Source organism: Scardinius erythrophthalmus, assembly GCF_964197995.2.
Source record: "Scardinius erythrophthalmus genome assembly, chromosome: 4".
Lineage (NCBI taxonomy): Eukaryota > Metazoa > Chordata > Actinopteri > Cypriniformes > Leuciscidae > Scardinius > Scardinius erythrophthalmus.
The window spans coordinates 28,028,523-28,047,897 of record NC_138224.1 but is presented as its reverse complement, the minus strand read 5'-3'; the positions used below and the strand labels follow the sequence as shown (position 1 = coordinate 28,047,897).

Sequence of the window (19,375 nt, the reverse complement as noted above, 5' to 3'; positions counted from 1 at the left end):
GGGACATTCAACCTACAATCACAGCGTCCGGAATAAATAAATACTGAAAAGTTGCAGAACATAGTGCAATAAATGGATTAGTCATCTAGGTAGTCCAGAAGGCGCTCCCCACTGAGTCTCAAAGGGGAAAGCACTGCGTTTTTCGTGAACATACGAGATTCATGACACCTTCTAACGTGAATCTCGAGAAGCCCCTGTGAGGGCTATCTGAATGTGAAAGTATATGCGTCTTTCAGATCCACCGCTATAAACCAGTCCCCAGGTCGAATAAGCATTTTGAATGCGCGTTTAGCAAGTCTTATGCCACTTGGTACCAACTGAAGATATCTTTACCGCTATGGAGGTATTTTGTTATGTCTAATGCATTAAATGAATCACACAAGGTTATTTACTAAGATTTACACTAGTCAATTTACTGGTATGTTTAAACCAGACGCCAATTTACGATGCTCTGGGTAGATTGTGTTGGTCATTATGGAAATGATTCGGCTGCGTCTGTGTTCTTTAATTTGCCAGTTGCCAGTACATCAAGCGCAGAACTTTCCACTCACATCTGCGTTTTTATGGGATTGCGCTCATGCTAATTTGCCCTGTTTAGTGAATATGTCCCTAAGTGTCATCTACTTGTGATCCAGTCGATCAAAATGCATCTTAATACCAGGTGTAAACAGGGCCCTAGTCACCTGTGTTTCATTAGAAGTGCCCCATGATGAAATGTAATTTTCAGTTTGTGTCAGTATACTGTAGATCAATAATCAAAATGTTCTTATGCATGGATTAATGTTTAAGAAATAAACACATTCCTGTTCAGTCATAGAAGCTGTCCTGTGAGTCCTGTCAAGTGCTTTAAAATCAATGCCTATTAGTCTAAAGGTAGTACATTTAGAGAAATATTGATGTATTTTTGTATATTTACTTAAACTTTCCTGGGTAAGCTAAATCTTCACACTTTAGTTTAGTTAGTAAATCACACATTTGGAAAATAGCTAGATGGTTTCAGAGCGGTACTTTCATAAAGCATTTATTCAACTGTCAATGCAAATGTGGATTTAATTTGACTTTTTCTTACTGGCAATTTAATGTGCTTTTATTGGGTTTTCCTTTACATTTTGATATACAGTGGGAGAAATAATTATTTGATCCCCTGCTGATTTTGTAAGTTCACCCACTTACAAAGAACTGAAAAGTCTATTATTTTTTATGGTAGGTTTATTTTAATGGATAGAGACAGAACATTAACCAAACAATCTAGAAAAAACACATTATATATAGGTTTTAAATTGATTTGCATTTCTGTGAGTGAAATAAGTATTTGATCCCCAAGCAAAACATAATAAAGACATTATATATAATAAAGACAAATGCATTTCTTGTAGTTGGTCATACGGTTTGCACACATCTCAGGAGGGATTTTGGTCCATTCCTCTTTACAGATCCTCTCTAAATCCTTAAGGTTTCTTGGCTGTCGCTTTGCAACTCGAAGTTTCAGCTCCCTCCACGGATTTTCTATATGATTAAAGGGATACTTCACCTCTGTGAAGATGAATGTATATTTAAAATAGGTCATTTAAGTAGACGAAATGTGAAGAAATTTTTGAATTTGGAGTTTTCTAGACTGAGAAAAGCCGGAAAATGTATTTTTGGCTTATGTGGATGAAAGACAACAACTCCCAGAATGCACTTGCTTCGCTGCCTAAAGGAGGCCACGCCTACCGGTAAGGGAGCGCAGTTGAAAACAAACAACAAGGCTAGCCTACGTGATGAGTTTGCCAGGGATTTCGAGATCGTCCGAAATGTCCGGGATTCGGCTTTTGCGTTCTACAGTCGCCAATCATCATGTTTACTGTGGCGAGCAGGACGAGGCTGACGGCTGCGGGAGAACGGCGCGAGGCCGGTGGCGTCATTACTGAGACGCGCCGGGTCTCGCATCTCTCACGGAGGAGCGGGAATTTTTTTAGCAATGTTAAAACGCACATCAACCGATCACTTGTTTAGCCTTCATGTAAACACTACATTCAGATTCACCAATTGGAATGAATTCAGTTAGATTGAAACAAAATGTGTGCATGTAAACAATGAATGGCGACCGCAGAACGCAAAAGCTGAATCCCGGACATTTTGAACGATCTTGCCCGCCGGACAAGTCCGGGAAAAGGAGGATGGTAACCCCTACTTACTCAGCTTTCTCCTACTATTCAGCTTTCTCCACAGAACAAGAGCCTGCTAGCTTAGCTTCCAAAGAAAGACGGCTGACACTGTGTACATTCTGTGAGTGAGATCCCACCCTCTTTGGGTGGGTTGAAAACATGCGGAACAACGCCATCTACTGGCTGTAGTCTTTAGCCTCTGGCCAGAAAATCCAGAAAAATATTTTTTGTCTGGAAAAAATCCTCCGATGACGCAAAAATCATCATTTTGCGTCATCAGAAGATTTTTTCCAGACAAAAAATACATAAATCTCTTGTCTCAGGGGGATATGAGGGTGGAAACCATGGTAATTCGAAAATACTACAGGTTTTCTACTAATACAAAGCTTAATGCTAAATCCAGAATTATCCCTTTAAGGTCTGGATACTGGCTAGGCCACTCCAATACCTTAATGTGCTTCTTCTTGAGCCACTCCTTTGTTGCTTGGGTGGTATGTTTTGCAGCAGCAGCTCCTGAAGACAAAAAAGCTGAGGACATATAACTCAGGGACCCTTTTATACTTATGGGCTCTCCGCGTGTGACGTCAAAGACTGCTGTCTGCCAATGATTATTGGCTTTTGTTTACAGGTGTCTCAGACACCGGTCATGCTGATGGTGTGACCGGTAGCATAACATCAGTAGAAGACCCAGTGTCAAAGTTCCACTTCCAGTACAACAAAATTACATGATGTTAGAGACTATTTTTGCTTGAGAAACCGATTCATTCAATAGCCACTAATAATAATTTACCTGCATTTGTGAACTGCTAATTTCAAATTTGTAGATGGCGACTTGATCAAACATCATCTGTGTTTAGAGAACTTCATGTCATAGGATATTAGCATGTGATCAAGAAAAGACTATTTCAGTCGTGTACTGAATATAGAAAACATGATTCTCCATATTCTCCTCATTCCATTTTTTCATCCTGTATTATAGATTTGCTGGATGTCTTCTCTCTGATCATCACTGTGAAAGTTTGTCTTCAATTCTACAATCATCAAACTCCCGTCTTAGAGAGCTCAACCTGAGTTTCAATGACCTGCAGGAGAGTTCAAGAGGCAAAATGAGGCAAGAGTTCACTCTGTCAACTGAACATACTGAGGTTTGACTTTCACACTACTCTTTTATACATTAAACCAAGTAAATTGTGGTATTGGGGTGGCAAGTGGCTCAGTGGGAAGCACCGCAGGTGTGTGTGTGATGAAATTCGCTGGATGTGCTTTTCTGGTAAATGTACCACATTTGTTGTTCACATAAACAGTGGTTTTAAAGGGGTGGTTGATTATGATTTCACTTTTTTAACTTTAGTTAATGTGTAATGTTGCTGTTTGAGCATAAACAACATCTGCAAAGTTACGATCCTCAAAGTTCAAAGGGAGATATTTTATTTTAAAGAAATCGTTTTTTAACCTGTTAACCGTTGACAGTGCGCGGGCGCACTGAAGCGGTTTTTTTATATATAGTTCAAAGTTACTATCAGATTTAATGTTATACCTTGACAAACTATACATCATTAAAAAGATATAAGACTCAAGTTTCAGTATTTGACCACTATTGTATTCTGAGAAACTTATAACGACAGTTATTTCTTCATTTGTGTCTGGAGTTATGAAATGAAAAAAACGAGTCGATACCTTTAAAATGAATTATGCGCGTCAGCCGCTTTCATTCATAAAAAAACTCTTGTGCTCGTCATGACAGCGATTCACAAAACAACGTCCTTCAGGGCTTTTAGCTCAAAAATGTGCAGATTTGGAGAAATATTGATATATTCTCATAGGTTTACATCAGATTTCTATAGACAGGAATAATATTTATTGAATTTATACCCAAATGCGTCGATGTAATCATTATGAGCGCTTGGATACTCTGTGTTTTCAATCCATACCAGCAGCCTGAGGGCGCCCTCGCCGCCCTGTGCACAATAGTCCATATATGGAACATGAAGAAGAGCCATGATCATGTGACATTCCAGGACGCCACTGATACACACAAAGCTACAGAGATCGCGCTGTAACTTTGAAGACAATAAACATGATTGCAATGATATTTGAGTTACCTGTGTTTTTCAAGCCATGCCAGGTATTTTCATAATAATAGATTATATTTATAATGTAATGCTAATCTATATAGACTATCATTGTGAAGAATACTATACCAAAGTATATATTTTTTGAATGCTTACTGAAATGTTTCTTTATTCAAGAAATGCATTTGATACAGTTTAAAATGTGAGGTGAACTTTGAGAAAAGAAATTAGGGACTGAAACCCTATGAATAGCCTGTGAATAGCCAGTCGTAAGTAACTATAATGCAGACAAAAGAAATGCATATTTAGAGCCATAACCAGGCTGGAGAGGTGTGAATGTGTGCAGGGGGAGACTGAGACTGAATGGGGATCGTTTGCACCACAAAACATGATGGTTAGAAGATGACAATAAACATCAGTTGCATTTTAGAGTCAAATCAAAATAAAGTCATTTGACATGGTCTTGAAAAACATTTAACTAAATACAGAGTTTTGGACTTATTATCTTCAGATTTTAAACATAAAATGTTTAGACGTGGCTTTAGCTGTAGTGCATTTCTATATTGCTCCGGTGCCAACTTCAATTTTATTTTCATGAGGATGTTTCATTAAAATTAATTTCTAATAACTTTACAAAACTTTGAAGCTATTTATAACAATTTTTTTCATTATGACAATAATTAATTCTACATTTACAATAAACTGCCAGATGTCAGCTTTAAAATGAGATCATACTTGTGCTTTTAGTACAAAGGGTTCATGAACTCTATCTGTTTCAGTTTGGGTATGTCATTTCTGGGGATTTTTCAAAAGTGGGGTTGCAGCTTAACAGGTTAAGGACTACAACAAACGGCTGCTAGGGACTGCAACAAGCATCTTCACGGTTTAGTGACATACCAGTAAACTTGACAACCACACCACCGCGGTTGTAAAGCGCCACTGCGGTGGCTGAGTAGCACCTGTGGTCCGCCAAAACACATATTTTGTATGTGAATTCTGTTTTACATTAATATTATGACACAAGTGAAGCACAAAGCTTTGTTTACAAAATAAATTATAGGTTAGCAATTAAATGTTACATCGCAGCCATGGAAACATTTGGATTCATGACGAATGAGAGAGTTGTGCGTGAGCCCAAAAATTTAAGCTTTGTCGGCTTTGTATTATGGTTTGTGATCTGGTCACCCGATTATCAACGAATTGAACTAATCCATTAGTTATTCCACTGGACATGGAATCTCTTGTTTCTTTTCCCAAATCTTCACTTACATCTCACCCATTTTCGAAGGGGATTATTCTTCCTTGTTTCGCTTTTAATTAGGCCTATATGCATTCTTTACTGTGGTAAAGTAGAAAAATGCTGTAGGACAGATAGCCTACCTATTTACTTGCATGTCAAATTCTTTTTAACACAGTTTGTGTTTGTTATTAGACATGGAAAGGCACATTAAGTTTATTTGTAAAGCGCGTTTCACACACGTGGGTGATTGTAGTTTTGCTTTCTCTGGTAGCGCAAAATCAAACAGCCTAAATGCCTTGCCATTGTGGAAGATAAAATTCGCTCTTCAGACCTTTTACAACAAGTAGAAAACATGAAAATCGATGGTCTGTTTCCTGCTTGTGTCCCACATCCCTGATCTCTCTCAAAGCACAGATGCGGTAGGCTATATCATGCGTCTTTGTGTAGGCTATATCATGCACCTTTGTGTGGAAATCTAAAACTTTTTTTTGTTGTTTTTTTAATATTTAACTTTATTATATTATTTATGTTACCATTATTTACTGATATTTATTTAATGCTTTACTGGCTTAAGTGTGTTGTTAGAGTTGGGGCACTCGAACTCGGACTCGAGTCCAATTTTGAATGAACTCGGACTTGTCACGCACTCGGATAAATTTGTACTCGGACTTGACACGGACTCGGACATTTTAGACTCGGAAAATTTGCCGAGTACAGTCGAGTCCGGGCACTGAAGGACACAATATTATTCAAAAACGAAACGAAACTGCTTACATTGTGTTGTGTCAGTGTTGAGCATTGTAACCAATCACAGATATGTATATTAAGTGCATGAACACAGTGGCCAATCAGAGGCGTTTTGAGTCACCATGTGCAGAAATCGCTCAAAACGTATGTTCAGAATCAGCGCGAGTTTTATCCTTTCGCAAATCTCCTCATAAACAACAAAGTCTTGACGCGATATAAATAAGAGATTCACTGTGCAGTGCGGACAACTTCAGTGTTTATGACGAGAGTTTCAGTGAGAGTGCAGAACGCGGTAAGTAAGTGATGGCTTAAAGTGAGCGCTATTGACAATCTAAATAATATATTTTTTCATGCTTGTAGAGGACCAGTGGTTACGTTCACACTGTAAATTAAAAAGAGTGATAACTGCATTTAAATGTGGGAGAGAATCCGCAGAATTTTAGTCCTGTGAGTCATGAAATTGCGATGATTGACACAGTAACCATAGCAACATGAGAACGTGATAACCAAAGCAGCATTTTGGCGTCTAATAATGTTATGATTTTTGTTACATTGATTTAGCCTACACTTTAGTCATAAGTTTACATACACCTTGCAGAATCTCCAAAATGTAATATTTATTTATTTTTTAATGAGGATGATCATAAAAACATTGTTTCTATTTATTACTGCCCTGAAAAATCGTTTTCACATAATGGATGTTTAATAGCCTAGTCCACAAGAAAAAATACAAACACAAAATACAAGACAAATTACATAGGCTTGATTTTAATATTGTGTTTCATTACCTGATTTTTTTTTTTTTTTTAATGGTTGTTCATGAGGAAAAATCCTTCAGCTCCTGCACATTCTTTGCTTTTCCAGCATCTTCTGCATATTTGACTCCTTACTAGCAGTGACTATGATTGTGAGATCCATCTTGTTACACTGAAGACAACTGATGGACTCATACACAACTATTACAAACCCTGCAAACATTTAGTGATGCTCAAGAAGGAAGCAACCATTAGGAGCCAGGGGGTGTACATTTTTTAACTGGATCATTGGTGTAAATTGCTCTTATTTTATTTAAAAATTCATTAATTAATTTAGTCCTGCCATTTAAAGGCTAAATAAGATATTAGTATGTAAAACAAAATAAGATAATCAAAATAAATAAAAATTAAAAAATCAACGTCATCTTGCTCAAAAGTTTACTCCTGGCTCTTAATGCATCGTGTTATATTCTTGAGCATTACCTTGCAGAATCTGAAAGATGTACGATGGGTAAACGTGTAACTGTAACTATACATTGGAATCATTTTGTAAGGTTTAACATATTAATTTAAGAGCTCAGTGTTGAGACCTTTCACCAGAATTTGATTGACATGCGATCTGAACAATCATAATGCAGACACCTGCCATTTTTGTCCGACAAACAAACCAAACCAGATAGTAGATTAAAGTCATTGGACCTCAACTTGAAAAATGTTGTGTATTGAATTCTTTTTGCAGTTCTGATGTTCATTCATGTTTAATTCGTGCTATAACTAGAAGATATTATCAGTTCATGTGTTGCTTGAGTTGAGGCCTATATTAAAGCACCACAAAACGGTGTGTATTGTTTTAATTTCATAAAAATTACAAAATTTGAAAGCTGAGACTTTATTTCATACCAGAAGTAGCCTTGTCTTGTCTGTTGGCGCATTGTCAGTGTACTCTTTGCTCCGCAATATATATTTCACTGTGTGAGAACATGTGGAGTGAGAGCGGAATGGCTTGTCGGACGTAGCGACAGTAAGAGGGGTGGGTCTTTGTGAAAGGTCAATTTAAAACTATTTAAATCTTTGTGGACTCGGCCGGACTTGACTCGGACTCGGATGTTAAGGACTCGGACTCAAGTGCGACTCGGCCCTCTTTGGACTCGGACTTGGACTCGGACTCGATTGTTAAGGACTTGGACTCGACTCGGACTCGACCATGGTGGGTAACACTTTATAATAACGTTCAGTTGTAAGTCATCTATACGTGGTTAGTTAATGATGAGTTAATCATTTACAAAACATTCATAAATGATTAGCAAGTGATATACTAACATTTTATGTATGTTTTGTAAATTCTGTTACAAGTCATTTACAAGTGATTAGTAAATGATTAACTAATTATTTACAAAACATGACTATGCGTTCATAAATAATTAATAAGTGATATGTTAATGATTGTATGTATGTTTTGTAGATTCAGTTATAAGTAATTTACAATTGATTAGTAAATGATTAACTAATCATTTACAAAACATGAATATGCGTTTCATAAATGTTTAATAAATAATGTTATTTTTTTATGAATATAGCAATTAGAGAGTGCTGAAAGTGTTGTAAATGCCTTGAATAGATCATTTATAACAGGTAAGTGTCACATTTACAAGTGATGAATAGTTTACACTTTAGATTGGGGATGCAGAAAGTGTTGTAAATGATTTATAACACTTTCTCCATCCCCTAATCTAAAGTGTAAACTATTCATCACTTGTAAATGTGTTACATATACAGGGTGGGCCATTTATATGGATACACCGTAATAACATGGGAATGGTTGGTGATATTAAAGTCCTGTTTGTGGCACATTAGTATATGTGAGGGGGCAAACTCCTCAAGATGGGTGGTGACCATGGTGGCCATTTAGAAGTCGGCCATCTTGGATACAACTTTTGTTTTTTCAATAGGAAGAGGGCCATGTGACACATCAAACTTATTGGTAATGTCACAAGAGAAACAATGGTGTGCTTGGTTTCACATAACTTTATTCGTTCATGAGTTATTTACAAGTTTCTGACCACTTATAAAATGTGTTCAATGTGCTGCCCATTGTGTTGGATTGTCAATGCAACCCTGTTCTCCCACTCTTCACACACTGAATGGCCCCCAAGGTCTCCCGATCTGACCCCCTTAGACTTTTATCTTTGGGGTCATCTGAAGGCAATTGTCTATGGTGTGAATATACGAGATGTGCAGCACCTGAAACTACGGATACTGGATGCCTGTGCTGGCATTTCTCCTGCGGTGTTGCTATCAGTGTGTGAAGAGTGGGAGAACAGGGTTGCATTGACAATCCAACACAATGGGCAGCACATTGAACACATTTTATAAGTGGTCAGAAACTTGTAAATAACTCATGAACGAATAAAGTTACGTTGAAACCAAGCACATCATTGTTTTTCTTGTGACATTACCAATAACTTTGATGTGTCACATGGCCCTCTTCCTATTGAAAAAACAAAAGTTGTATCCAAGATGGCCGACTTCTAAAGGCCACCATGGTCACCACCCATCTTGAGGAGTTTGCCCCCCTCACATATACTAATGTGCCACAAACAGGACTTTAATATCACCAACCATTCCCATGTTATTACGGTGTATCCATATAAATGGCCCACCCTGTATATTGTCTTACTGGATCTTACTGGAGAACAGCATCCAGGAATTGAGGTGTTGTTTTTGATTTCTGAAAGACCTGCATGTTAAAAAAAACAGTAATCACTTTTTCATTGCTAATGTCTGAACACAGCTTGTTACGAAACTTACAAGACCTTCCATGACTTCCTAGGTTGTCTATGAAAGCCTGTATACTGATTTTTATGTGAAAGATCCAATACATTTTTGCCAGGAAAATCAAAAGGATATGATGTTTGCATGCGCTCCTGAGAACCTCTCTTATGTTCTGTGGCACATAAAACGAACACTTAGACTACAGAATGATCTTCCTCTGATTTTGAAATTGGTACATTGAGTCAGGTTTTTTAAAAACTTTTAAAGACTCATCTGTAGAATTTGGCTTTTACTTAGCCTATTCTGATAATGTGCTGATTTGGTTTTATATGGTGTATGTTGTTTAATTTCATTGTATTGTTATATGGTTCATTTTATGTTATTTTATAAAATTGTATTGCACTTTGTCCTCTTTATGTCTGTGTTGTTTGTTTTATATACTGTGAATCACTGTGTGACACAATTGTCATGCACATAATACAGAAAACATTGCTTTAACCATCTATCTATCATTCTCTGTTACAGACTTGCTGGATGTTGTCTGTCTGATCAGAGCTGTGAAAATTTGTCTTCAGCTCTTCAATCAACAAACTCCTATCTCAGAGAGCTGGACCTGAGCTACAATGACCTACAGGATTCAGGAGTGAAGTTGCTCTCTGTTGAACTGAAGAGTTCACACTGTCAACTGAACACGCTGAGGTTTGAATTTCACTATTTCTTATATGTTGCCCAGTTTGGATTAGGAAGGTCAAATAAAGGCATTGGCTGGTGCATGTTTCTGAAAGGGCAGACATACTCTCCTTGTTTGTTCCCGTCCTTCTAATTTAAATTAAACCAGCCTCCTTCTATGGCAATTTTTTTCATGATTCAATTTACATAAACATTCCACCCTATGTTTACTAGGATTACCTTCATAAGGCTGTTTCTACATACCCCTGTATGGTTTGTTTTAGAACTTTCAAGTACAAAGTTAGTTCTACCTCTATTCTAGAACTAGTCTCCTTAGGGTTAACTCAAGCATAAATTACCCTGATACTGCCTTTTCTAGTATTTTTGACAGAAAAGGTAGATTCATGATAATTAACTAATTCTCTAGGATCAAGTAGTGTTTTTTATTTATTCAGCTTAAAAGGTTTTGGTACGTATCCTAATGTCAATGATGAATTGATGATATTAAGAAGTAGCCAGTACAAATGTCAAATGGGATTTATCACTTCCACTAGATAGCGTTACAATAAAGCACCATCACTTCAAAGGAATTATTCTTGAAACTAAACCTCTGATTTATACTAGAAATATTACTATAAATTACAGCAACACCTCCCCCTTTGCCTTTCAGATGAGGCTCAACAGTAATCTTAGGGGGGGTAGACTCATTTAAAGTAATTTAATGTAACACTCTGTTTTGATAGGCTTGCCGCATTGAAGTCATGGAGCTAAATGTCCACTGTTATGATTGAGTATCAGTTTTGCATATTTAAATCATTTTCAACATCCCCGCCAGTACACGTATGGAATTGTTTTGATAACTTCTGATATTGAAAAATATCTTGATGCATACAATGTTGAAACAATTGCAAACAATGTGAAACGTATGTGAATTAAATATGCCTTTAAAAGTCTTGGTTGTAGCAAATAAAGTTTAAATACTTGGAGTTACCACAGTTATAATTGACAAATGATGACTTAGGGCCTGCTCACATATCGCGTCTTTTGCGCGCGCAAGTTCGTTATTTCAAATGTAGCCGCGCGGTATGCGCGCTCATAATGGAAGCGACGCGGTCGCGGTGCGACGCGCTCGTTTTTTCCAAGCGTGTCCGCGCCGCATCGAGATAAAAACATCTCAACTTTTCAGAATGCCGCAAGCGCACCGCAGGTCACGTGACAAGAACCAAGCTTAGCAACGACAGACGCCTCCGGAGCGCAACCACCTCGAGCGCTTTGGAAAAAGGAGAACGCGGCGCGCCTAGCGTTTTCGACGCGTTTTATGCGCGATATGTGAGCGCCGCCTTAAAGTGTTTAGTGCAACATGTGAAAAAGGTCTTACTGATGACAAACCAGAAGATGTCGCTCACTGAAGTTTGTATTCAGTATTACAGCGAATGGTTTAGATCAAAACAATGACCAAAGCAGCGTTCTTTACGTGCTCTCTTCCATATCCGATAATCCAACACATTAACCCCATAAATGCCAAAGCAAGGGAGCATATCAAAACTATTACGTTTGACTGCGGTGCTACAGTATAAATACTCAGAACATTTCAAATGATCTGTAACAGACAAAGCAATAGAGACATATGCTAAAAACACTGTTACTCACACTTGTGTGGGTTGACGCATCGCTGTCGGATCATCTTTTTATTTTCAGTCTCTCTGAAATGTATGCGTCGAACTGTCTTGTTTAAAAATGAATCCGCAGTAAAATTAAGTGAACAAACATACACTCTTACTGATGCAATTTGACTGGATCATCCACGCTTTCTTAATGTTAGGATTACAAGGATGGCAATGCAAAGTTTTTTCACAACTTGGCACTTCAAAATGTCTTGTAATTCTCAGAGGCATCTCTATGATTTTTTGTTGCTGGAGTGTTTGTGTCTGTCTTGTATTCACTGCTACATGAAATGTGTGAATCATGGGCAGGCTAAAAAGGCAATGATATAGGCATTGATCTTCTTCTGCAGAGGCAGTCTTTCGCCACACTATGATGTAATAATGTGACAATCCAAAACTATTAATATTCTGAGCTTGGTTTTAATCAAAGTTTTTGGACTAAAGAGGAAGTTTTGAGTTCTAAAACTTACAGGATGTTTTTTACAGTACAATGACCTCTTATATGTCTAAATATCAAAGAAGATTTGATTTCTCAATTCATGAACCCTAAAAACCCATTATAATTAATTACATACTTTCGAGCGAATTTTCTGCAACTATGTATGCATATATATCGTCGCTGTCCGATGAAAACCGCGTATGTCCATTTTGCCGATTTTGAGATTTTTCGACGGATAGAATGTCCAGGTTCATTTCCGTATACAGTATGCTTCACATATCTAAATGACCAATGAAAAGTTGTGAAATCATGTCTGAAATCATCTGATTTTCACGTATATCCATTTGGTGTCAAAGCTGTCAATCACGCCGCGTATCTCCCGCCCTGTGGAGGCATCTCGCCGGTCTAAGCGTCTCTGGTAGCTCAGCATTGGATAGCCTAATAACTCTGTGAGGTAAAGTATCAGCAAACGTTTGTTTTTGACAACTGTTCAAGTTTATTATACATTCGCAATATATTTACAACTGTTATTTACCGGTAAATGGTCTAGATGAAGTAATTGTCACTGTTTATTGTGGAGATGTTAACGCACGGGCCTGTTAACCCTCTGGGGTCTGGGCTGTTTTTGGGGCCCTTGAGATGTTCTGACATGCCCTGACATTTGTGCTTTTTTCAGTTACTTATAAACATATTAATGGCAAAGGTGTAAATTCACTCTATAAAGCACAAACAGGGCTACCATAATATGTGAGCCACGTGTATGTACATGTGTATGTACATTTTTCATTTTTGAGGGAATAATGTTTATGCATGGTTATTGAAAAAACTAAAAACTAAAATTTCTGAAATAAGGCCACAAAACACATAGTAAATATGTGTCAATAAGACTTTTGACTAATGGATGTCCTCGCCTAGAGTTTTTTCTTCAAAATTATGTGAAAATAGTCTTGCTTTATCGTTCACATAAAACCATACATTGATATAAATTGATGTAAAACAGGTTTTGCTTGGAAAGCCACTATGCGAGGGGGCGTGAACGAGGAGTGGTTTACACCTTAGAATACAATATCCCACCCACTCTGCATAATGACTCTGCATAATTAGCCATTCATTCAGGTGTGACACTGACTGAGCCACAATGCAAGGACAAAAGATATATTTAGAAGAAGACTTATATTGACCATTTAAGTTTTTGCTTACATCTATCTTGTAAATATGTTTTGCTATTTTATTAAAAACTTAGATTAGATTAAAAACTTAGATTAAAAACTAGAAATTGCTAAACAAAAGCTTATTTGACGTGGCAGTATTCTACAGTAAAAACTGTACCCAAATCTAGTCAACAAGATGTTGTCTTTCATATTTCGCCTGACTGTAACGTAGTTTTCATGAAATATTAGGGCATATTGTTAATTTGCAGTTTAATACGTTGCTTATACAAATAGCCTTCATTTTATTTCAACATATTTCAGTCGATTTTTACTCATCTCAGTATAGCAATACAGTTTGCTAAAACATCATCATTCATTCACACACGCGATTTAAATTTAAACTGTCTTTGCCAGCTGTGGTAAACAGTGCGCATCTCTGCCGTTCATTCATTCATAAACAGAAACCCACGTGAAGAAATTCATGAAGGAAAAAAACGTACTAGTATTCCTCAGCTCGCTCCTCGATATACCCGCACTTTTCATTTTCCATTATTATTATTATTCCTCACAGCGCTGCAAGACGGTATAAACAAGTAATGATCTGAATAAACTTGTGTGTTTTCTCGAGCTGATATGAGGGCGTTCACAGGATTGTGCGGATTGCCTCAGCCATTTGCGTTTGAATAGCGCACGCTCTCCGTGGGCGGAGTCACATTACATCTGAATCAGCTGTAATTAGGTCGACTGGAATCGCTCTCTTTTAATACAGATTTCACAAGATGAGGATATTTGTTTTTTATATAAATAACTTCATTTAAAAGGAGAGAATTCAATCTTCATGCCTGTGTGTCTGTATGTCTGTTTGACTGAGTATTCTCTGAGCTACAGTTCATTTTCGGACGCGTTTCAGAATGGACTTTACTGGCAGAGAGAAGGCAGAACTCGCTTCGTGTTTATTTTTCTTTATTTGTCAAAAAGCACAACACTTTGTTTTTATTGTGAGTATACACAAAAATAATACACATACAACAGAATCGATTGATGTATGAAACTCCTATGGAAAATCAAAGTCAACAGAGTATTTATGAGTTTCTTTTACACTGATAAAAAAAAGCGGGGGGTTAACTTAAGCAATACTTTTAAGGTAGTCTAATATTTTTCTGACTAATAAATTACTGACACAGTAAAGGGTAGATTTAAATAAAGAATAACGAATTTTAAATAAAGAAGAAACTAAATTTAAAAAAAGAACAAATTAAATTTAAATAAATAAAAATGACATTTAAAGAAAGAAAAAACGAAAATTAAATAAAGAAAAAAAAACGAAATTTAAAGAAAGAAAAACAAAATTTAAATAAAGAAAAACGAAATTAAGTTAAATTAAAAACGAGATTAATTTAGATTGATAACGGGTAAAAAGGCTATAGCCTACATGTTGGGTCCGTGTACTTTTTCGTTCATTCATTATTCTATTTCGGAATGAAAGATGAAATGTAAAAAAAAAGGGTGCATCTTGTTTTTTTGTTTAAAAGAAAAAAACAGAAATGGCTATTTTTTTTTGTACATAGCATAGCCTACTTTATGATTTTAGTATCATAATGATTAATAAATGCACGCACAATTATCCGTGAACTTGATTTGAAGCCTTTCAACTTGTGTGTGCAAAATTCAGAATTAAATGAATGTGCAGCAATTTGTACAAATAGAGTCTGTAGGTCTACTATACTGTTGAAAGTATGAAAAGTGAACATCACGAGTAATAGGATGCACAATTTGAGACGGGTCAGACATGATTTTGACCACTTCATTAAGTTTGGTTTTGTAGAAAGCCTTTCTTTAAAGTTAATTTCGTTTTGTATAAATTGTATCTTAATTTTAATCAATTTTTCATCAACCAATTGCCTGGAGTGGATTTAATAAATAAGAAGCAAATATATAGCAGACAATATAATCATAAAGGCGCCTGCACGTTCACTTACATTGCACATTAACTGGAGCGCATCTCATCCTAACTTAACGAAACTCAGTGTATGCCTCACACAGACATGAGAAAGACATCAAATACACAAAGCTTGAAAAGTCTTTAAACGAAATAATTCAAAACAAAAAGAAAAAGGCTACTCTCTGATTATGTATGATTATATGATCATATAGCCTAGCCTATTTTGTGAATTGTTCATTCCCGGTTGGCACACATTTTGCTGCCCTTACAAAAGTGCCACTCTAGGCAATTGCCTAGTTCGCCTATATGTACGCGCCGCCCCTGGGGTCAGCAATGAGTGTATTGATTCATTGTCCCTTCATAGTTTGCAAGAGACATTTAATAAACTGAGCGTATTTAATAAACTGAGACGTAGGCTATTTAATAAACTGAGCGTAGCCTATTCATCTGTCAATATGAAACGTGACTTGGCCATTCTAATTAATGATCGGAAGAACGCGTATCGACCACCGTTACTGTAAAATATGCACGTATGTCCATTTAAACTCGATTTTGGTCAAATGTGGATTATATCATTACACTGGCAAGAATATGGTTACATTTAAAGATGCCGTACCAAGTATGACAACTCTACGTTCAACTGCTTTTGAAATTAGGGTGTTTTTTACACTTCCTGAAAAGTAACCGTTTTGGACATACGTGAGTTTCATCGGGCAGCGATGATATATAGCTGGACAAAAACTTTATTCTAGAGCTGCTGCAAAGCCAAAACAATCTGTTACTTTAATTTCCTATTATCACTGTAAAGCTGCTTTGAAACAATCTATATTGATAAATGCGCTGTATAAATGAATGTGACTTGACTTGACTATAAGGCTAATGTTTTATGTATTTGAAGAGAACAGTGTCAGTGTCACAACAGAGAGTAAAAGTAGATGTACCCCGGATTCACAAACAAGGTTTAAAGGGAAGTCAATGGGGCCCACCAAATGTTTGGCTACCCATGTTCTTCAAAATATCTTCTTTTGTGTTGTAACGAATACGACTCTGGGTAAATATGAATTAGCTCAAGAATATGGGGAATTCTGGGAATATTAATATTTATGACTCATGGTCATAATTCATAAGTCGCATGTACATTTATTTTATCAATTATCGAGATTACCTTGTTCTGTAACTGGTCTGACCAACCTAACTCGGCCAGCGAGTAGATGTAAGGTCAGTACAGTTAAGAAGGGGGTATTCACAAACTCCACTAAAGTTTTGTCTTCTGGCCACGAACATCAAACTTTCTGAGTTTATGAATTAATAACTACTCAAGGTAGTCTAGATTGAGCTTTGTAGCTTATAATTGGATCTTTTAGATTCATTGACTTATAAGGTGAATTTTCAAACACAGAGACAGTGAAAAGGATTTTAATAAAATGTAAAACTAGAGATTATGAGCTACGAATATAAACGTACGTAAAAATGCATACAAATAAAACAAACATTTAAACAATCAAGAACATGAAGAAATAACGTGATCAGAAATAAATGAAATGAAAAAGAGAGAAAATATGGAGAGAGAGAGAGGGAGAGAGTAGCGGGTAATTATTGTAGACAGAAAACCTAATTTCACGAGGCACCAGGAATCAGCTTTTAGAGAGATATACGTTACTTGTAAGTTTGTTCTCTTTCGAGTGATGCTTAAAGGCAGGAAGCGTGTCCTCTGTCCTGTTTGTGCTGCGTCTTCCGGCGTCGTGGGAAGCTTAAGAAGGTCTCACTGGATGTAACGTTACCAGAAAATAAGATTCATCTCCCGTGAAAGGAAGAGGCAAATATAACTTAGTTGCAAAAGAACGGCTGCTACGACTCGAACATGTGTTTGTCCGAGGCCTTCCGGGATGTTCCTCAGGGAAGCGTCGCGCCGGGAGAAGAGGAGGAAGGATGAGAGCGAGGTGAGAGAGTGAGGTACGAGAGCCCGCTGTGTTTTGAAGGAGCTAAAGTCACGCCCCCTTGCGTGCGTGACCCAATCGCCTGGGAGGACGTATTGTGGTCATGTCCTTTCATTTGGAAAGGTACACGCCTCTTCTAACTAATGCTGGCGGAATAAACTTGGTTCATAAACATTTATAAAACTGGTATTAATCAAATAATGCATCCTCTAATATTCTGTGCTAAATATTCAACACCGTTGTGTTCTTCTGAACAAAACAATACCGCGAATGACAATTCTGTTAGTCAACAACACAAAGAAACAGGATTTCTCGTGATTACATGCATATTAAACTGATTACATATCAATAAAGCTTATAGATATCGTATTTCGGGTATAAGGATCATAAGCACAGCAAGAAATACATTTTAAACATTTTAAAAAGGTACTTTTGACCACAAGTGGTCGGGCATGATAAGGAGTCTGTGTTTTGTGTGTGTGTATGCAGAGTCGTGCACACGTGGAACCGCGTGGCGAACTTTGTCCTTCCTTTTCAGTGTGAATATCTTCTTGAGTTGATGAGATTAACTCAGGGGACCTGACCGAGCATCTGCTAACACTGTTGTTTTGTTTTGAGGGGTTAATCAGTACCTTTTGTTTGTTGATTAGATTTGATTAATCAACAAAAAGGCAGACCTGATCATCTGCTTTCCGTTACAGTGTTCAGCAGAAGAAAGAAATTCATACAGGTTGGAACAACTTGAGGGTTAGTAAATGATGACAGAATTTAAATTTTTGGGTGAAGTAACCCTTTAAGCTAGTCCCAGACTAAAATGTATGTTTGAGCTGTTTTAACTGAAAGCGACTTGTTTTTATCTTAAAATATGTCAGTACCATTGTTTTGTCTCAAGACTTTTTTTTTCAAAGCACATTTATAAAAGGTATTAAATGCCCTAATTGAACTAAAGCAAAATCCTAATCCTTGTCTGTGCAACCGGGCCATAGATATTTAGGTAATCAAGTAATTAGGTGATAATTGACCATTAGCGATGACACCTACTGTTAAGAAGCATAAACAGCGAGAACAGGAAAAAAACAAGCAAACAGCACAACTACAACTGACTTACAACCACACAGGCTTAGATGTTTCACACTGCAGCTGTGAGTACAACATGAGAAGAGCATTAGTTGCACGTTAGCGAAACTGCAGCAGTAAATGCAGCTGTGCATTCACATGGGTGTGTTTCTGCACTGCTACCTTTTATGCAGAGATCTAAGTAAATGTATTATGTATTATTTAAATTTAATTTATTCATAAAATGGTAAACAATAGTGTTGTCACGGTACCAAAATTACAGTATTCGGTACCAATACCAGTGAAAATCCACAGTTCTCTGTACCAATTTTGGTACCAAAGTTTAATTTAGATTAAATTTACATAATTATATTAAAGTGTATATCACAGTTACAAAGATGGAAACTGTAGTATTAAAAACACTTTACAATAAGATTCCATTTGTTAGATAACATAAAATGACCTAACAATAAACAATAGTTAGGCCTATATACTGTCGCAATTATTCTCCTTGGGGTTAATTTAAAAATACATTTTTAAAATCAAAAGTTAACATTATTTCTGTTAACATTATTTAATGCACAATGAATGAAGTGAACAAACATGACCAATCAAGTGTTTGTATTAAATAACATTCACAAACATTAATTAATGTTGCAAAAATATATTGTTCACTCAATGTGTTGATGTTAGATAACACATTAAGTGATGTTAATGAATGGTATCTTATTATAGCGTTACCAAACTATACAGGAGACAAAACTTGTTTTATTTGACTTGACTG

The 19,375-nt window shown here is 36.7% G+C and overlaps 1 protein-coding gene across 1 annotated transcript in view; it reads left to right on the top strand.

Annotated features, from left to right (window-relative positions):
• LOC308689277 (protein NLRC3-like) overlaps positions 1-19,375 on the top strand; it is a gene marked incomplete at both ends in the record, with an annotated part of 58,393 nt that overhangs the window by 12,112 nt on the left and 26,906 nt on the right. Inside the window, 2 exons of the mRNA XM_081362931.1 lie at positions 3,127-3,292; positions 10,287-10,432. Coding sequence (XP_081219057.1) covers positions 3,127-3,292; positions 10,287-10,432 — 312 coding nt within the window. The remainder of the gene's footprint in view (positions 1-3,126; positions 3,293-10,286; positions 10,433-19,375) is intronic.